We start from the raw sequence: 2,652 nt of genomic DNA, 5'->3' as shown, positions 1-2,652 counted from the left end.
TCAGCTTCAAATGTCGACGTGTCGTTAAATACTTTTTTTATTTACAACATTTATTTAAAAAGCATTGCCACCGATACAAAAACCGAATCGTGAAAAGAAATTCGTCAAAAAGAACTCTCATCCTCGTGTGAATGAGCCCTATTTTTTTTACAAATCTTATTTTTATTACAAATATTGACCGTGTCTGGATTTTAAAACTTGAAACATTTCGAGATCATAGAAAAAAATAATAATTGCGTCGGTAACCAAAAAGTTGAAATACAACGTTGTAAAATAAAAATGTTTAGATAAGATCGTGAGATAGAGATTTTTTTTTGTGCCTTTTGTTTGATTGTGGCTTGGGAGAGTACATTGTTAGACACGCGCGTCACCACACGATGATCTAGACTAGACCTAGGGGAAGCTGCCTCTCTCCGCGGCGACACACAAGGTTAAAGAGAAATACACAATTTATCAGTATCATTGTCAAGTACTCGTAGCAATGAAATGCTTACCGAAATAATATATTTTGCGTTTCCATTTTTATAAAACATGTATCAAAAATTGTATTTCGATATATTGAAATATCTTTTATAATAATCATACTTTATACTATACTAATGTGGGATGTGTTGTGTGTGTTTCCGAACGAAGATGAGTGAGTGATTTGACTGACGTGTGAGAGACTGAAGTGAATGTAGGAAGAAATAGACGAAAAAGACGCGAAAAGAGAGCCGTACGTTTTCTAAAACGAATAAATTAAGTAAAAAATTATATCTTGTAAAACTGGGGATAAGGGTGAGAAATATAGTTTTAAGAAGACTGTTTATTTTATCTTACCAACTCTACACTAATATTAAATGGATTACTTAAATTCGGCAGATGTAAAACATAGTCTGGACGACCACGTAGGCTGTTTAATATTTTTAAATTCCCCGCGAAGTCGCGGTCGGAAGTTAGTATGTCTAATTTGTATATAAGAGACATAACGAGAAGATAACACTATGTTTTCCCACGTTTGTACTTAATTTATTAGTCATTAAGGTTTTGTGTTAAAAAAATATTATTCAATGTTTCAACCTTAAAACCACTCACACAATAACATGAAATCACATAAACAGTTGTTTTTATAGTTTTTAAATTCCCATACAAGTAAAAAAGGATTCCATTTATACAGCTTGTAAAAACAGGAAGTTGTAATGGATTTATTTAATGATTAACATATAATGTGTTGAGTAACATGTACATAATTAACCCGACGTTCTTACGGTGAAGGAAAACATCCAGCCAGCCATCCAAACAGCCAGCGTGGTTAACTAAGGCCTAGATACCCTAACTTACGGTAGGCTGGGGCTAGGTGGGGGCGAGATGGGTGCGAGATGAGGGCGAGATGAGGGCGAGGTGGGGGCTATAGTGAGCTGGTGATGACGATGATGACTTACTGATGACGAGGCCGGCGATGCTGTAGATGGCGAGGGAGCAGTGCTCAGTCATGTTGCTGCTGACGAGGTTGGTGCCGGCGAAGGCGCTCAGCCGCGCCACCATCATGCCCAAGCACGCCACCATACCTCTGACAGGGATATTAGTAATATTATAAATGCGAAAGTTTACAAGTATGTTTGTAAGAGTTTTTAGCCTAAACAGAATCGATGATATTTGTCATAGATGTCTGAAAGAGGTGAGGATAGTCTGAAAGAACACAGACTATTTTGCTTTTAATTTAATTAAACGCGGATGGAATTACAGGCGAAATACTATAAGATTCCTATAAACTCAAAATTAGTGTAAATTACCCAAAAGTGACTTGTTTGTGAATTTTTCATTAAATCTCTTTAGAAAACGAAACAAATGTTTCTAAATTTTAAGAAAATTTTCAATAGCGGATCAGAAATCAAAGGGATGTCAGTACGAAAGCCAAATTATTAGGTTTGCTCAAGATAAAAATGACCGCTATAAACACATTATTTTGGACGTATGGGCAAATTTTAGTCGAATCTTATTTTTACGATTTTTTTTTAACTTCAATACTATATAAAAGTCGGGCAACACTGCGCTTAAACGGTACCTATTGAGGTCATCTATCTCCACAAAAGTCCGTTAAGAAACACCCTGTATATTATAATGAAAAAGAATTGATATAGAAGATTGTTGTTTACCTGTATGATGTAGGATAAAGGTCAACAAAGTAGGAGGAGACGACGCCGAAGACCATGGCGGTGGTGAGGAAGATGTAGAAGAAGATGAGGCCGGAGATGGGCTCGCCCGTGTTGTCGATCACGAAGGCCGCCGCGGCCGCCACCAGCAAAATGCTGATGGACAGCACCTGATGGATGCAGGGTTTAGGTAAAGGTCACTGTAGAGGTCAAATTACAACTTACTCTTAAGACATCTTATTCATTACTTACCCATAAGGTAATGACGCAAAATTGGACGTTTTTTTGTACTTTATTACTATAAAAACATAACTAGATAACTAGTTTTTTTTTTAGTATAATGTGTTTTAGTAGCGTTAATAATTAAAGTGATTTATATTATATTTCCAAAGATTATAACGCAACAGTCAAAAAACTAATACCAGAACGTAATGAGAAAATTAATCACCATCTAACAATTAAATATGAAAACCTTAACGTAAATCCATCGTCACTCCGTTTCTTTTATGCCAATTTAAGA

At 35.8% G+C, this 2,652-nt stretch overlaps 1 protein-coding gene across 1 annotated transcript in view; it reads right to left on the bottom strand.

Annotated features, from left to right (window-relative positions):
• Window positions 1–7: 7 nt before the first annotated feature.
• The window catches only part of LOC106110187, a gene marked incomplete at its 5' end in the record, with an annotated part of 5,973 nt that continues 3,328 nt past the window's right edge, over window positions 8–2,652 (bottom strand). The window contains 2 exons of the mRNA XM_013291924.1: window positions 8–1,549; window positions 2,136–2,326. Of these exons, the coding sequence (XP_013147378.1) occupies window positions 1,333–1,549; window positions 2,136–2,326 (408 nt within the window). The remainder of the gene's footprint in view (window positions 1,550–2,135; window positions 2,327–2,652) is intronic.

This window comes from Papilio polytes, unplaced genomic scaffold, assembly GCF_000836215.1.
Source record: "Papilio polytes unplaced genomic scaffold, Ppol_1.0 DF820820.1, whole genome shotgun sequence".
Taxonomy (NCBI): domain Eukaryota; kingdom Metazoa; phylum Arthropoda; class Insecta; order Lepidoptera; family Papilionidae; genus Papilio; species Papilio polytes.
This window is presented reverse-complemented; position numbering and strand designations above follow the sequence as displayed.